This window comes from Elephantulus edwardii, unplaced genomic scaffold (genome assembly GCF_000299155.1).
Source record: "Elephantulus edwardii isolate Elephantulus edwardi_28Jun2011 unplaced genomic scaffold, EleEdw1.0 scaffold00325, whole genome shotgun sequence".
Taxonomy (NCBI): domain Eukaryota; kingdom Metazoa; phylum Chordata; class Mammalia; order Macroscelidea; family Macroscelididae; genus Elephantulus; species Elephantulus edwardii.
In genome coordinates, this window is record NW_006400075.1 from 86,322 (window position 1) to 87,708 (window position 1,387).

General features: G+C 41.8%; 1 gene segment (V, D, J or C); it reads left to right on the forward strand.

The window, feature by feature from the left end:
• Nucleotides 1-1,387, forward strand: part of LOC102847983 — a 10,510-nt gene that overhangs the window by 2,160 nt on the left and 6,963 nt on the right. Inside the window, 2 exon segments of the V gene segment in view lie at nt 610-945; nt 1,238-1,275. Of these exon segments, the coding sequence occupies nt 610-945; nt 1,238-1,275 (374 nt within the window).

The window sequence follows — 1,387 nt, forward strand, 5'->3', positions numbered from 1 at the left end:
GGATGGGTGTGTCAGAGGCAGTGACATTAGGGCAGGATAGAGCAGGGCTTAGGGCTGTTGGGCGTAGGGTTGCTATGAGTCGCAAGTGACTCAATGGCACATAACAACAACAACAATAATATACATAATCATATGTTATTTTCAGATATGCTTTCTCTTCACCTATTGCAGTTCAGTGTTCATTACCAATCCATTCTTGTCCTTCTGTTTCTTGAATAAAAACAAATATGTCTCTCTTGATAATTCGCCATACCTTAGAGCAATAATCACAAGTAAAACTATCTCTGAGTAGGAATTTCAGGAGAGACTATCTAATCTTATTAATTTGGAGTCTTACAACATTCATTGACTCTAACAGTGACAGATCCTATACTGCAACCTATCCCCTGAATAAATAGGTTCAGAGCATATTTAAAGGGTATGCAAATCTCCACCACTGTGAACCTCTTCTAGATTTAAAAGCTGATTCCTGACTCTCCATCTGTGAATTCTACTACACCAGGGACTTACTTCATTCCATTTTCCTGCTGCTGAACCTCCCTTCCTGTGAGTGCTTTGATCCAGAGATTGCTAAGGGATGAAATGAATTCTCTCAAATTCTTAAATCAGCATTATTTTCTTTTTGTGTTTTCTTCCTACAATGGTTCTTTCTCAGGTCACCCTGAAAGAGTCTGGTCCTGGGCTGCTGAAACCTAATGAGGTTCTATCACTGACCTGCACCGTCTCTGGATTCTCACTGAGCACTACTAATGTTGGTGTTGGCTGGCTCCGTCAGCCTCAAGGAAAGGCACCTGAGTGGCTTTCTGACATATGGTGGAATGATAATAAAAGATATGCACCATCGCTGAAGAATCGGCTTACAATTTCCAGAGACACCTCCAAAAGTCAAGTGTTCTTGACCATGACCAACATAAGCCCTACAGACACAGCCATGTACTATTGTGCACTACAAACACAGAGACACAGCCTAGGGGAACGTCTGTTCAAAAACCTAGGCAGATTCTCAGAAGTGTCCCCATTTCCACAGAAGAGAGGACTGTGGTGAAAAGCACACTTCCTGTCAGGCTCTGGGGTTTTCTCTCCCCATTAAGGAGTCTCAGTGCACACTGATGCTGTTGAAAACACAGATAAACAACACTTCTGATCAAAGAACACAAGGAGGCTCTACAATGAGATATACATAGACTTAGAAATGCTTAGTCAATATCTTTGGAGAGGTTATACATTGCATGTGACTGCATCCCTTCAAGGTATACAATAGTGTAGATGTGTTTGGTACCCTGAAAAATAGGGAAAGTGCACACAGGCTCCAACATTCACACTGGCCATAAAAATTTAGGAACTCAAAGTGGTGGGTGGGGGGAAGAATGTGCAACAATCAATGAAT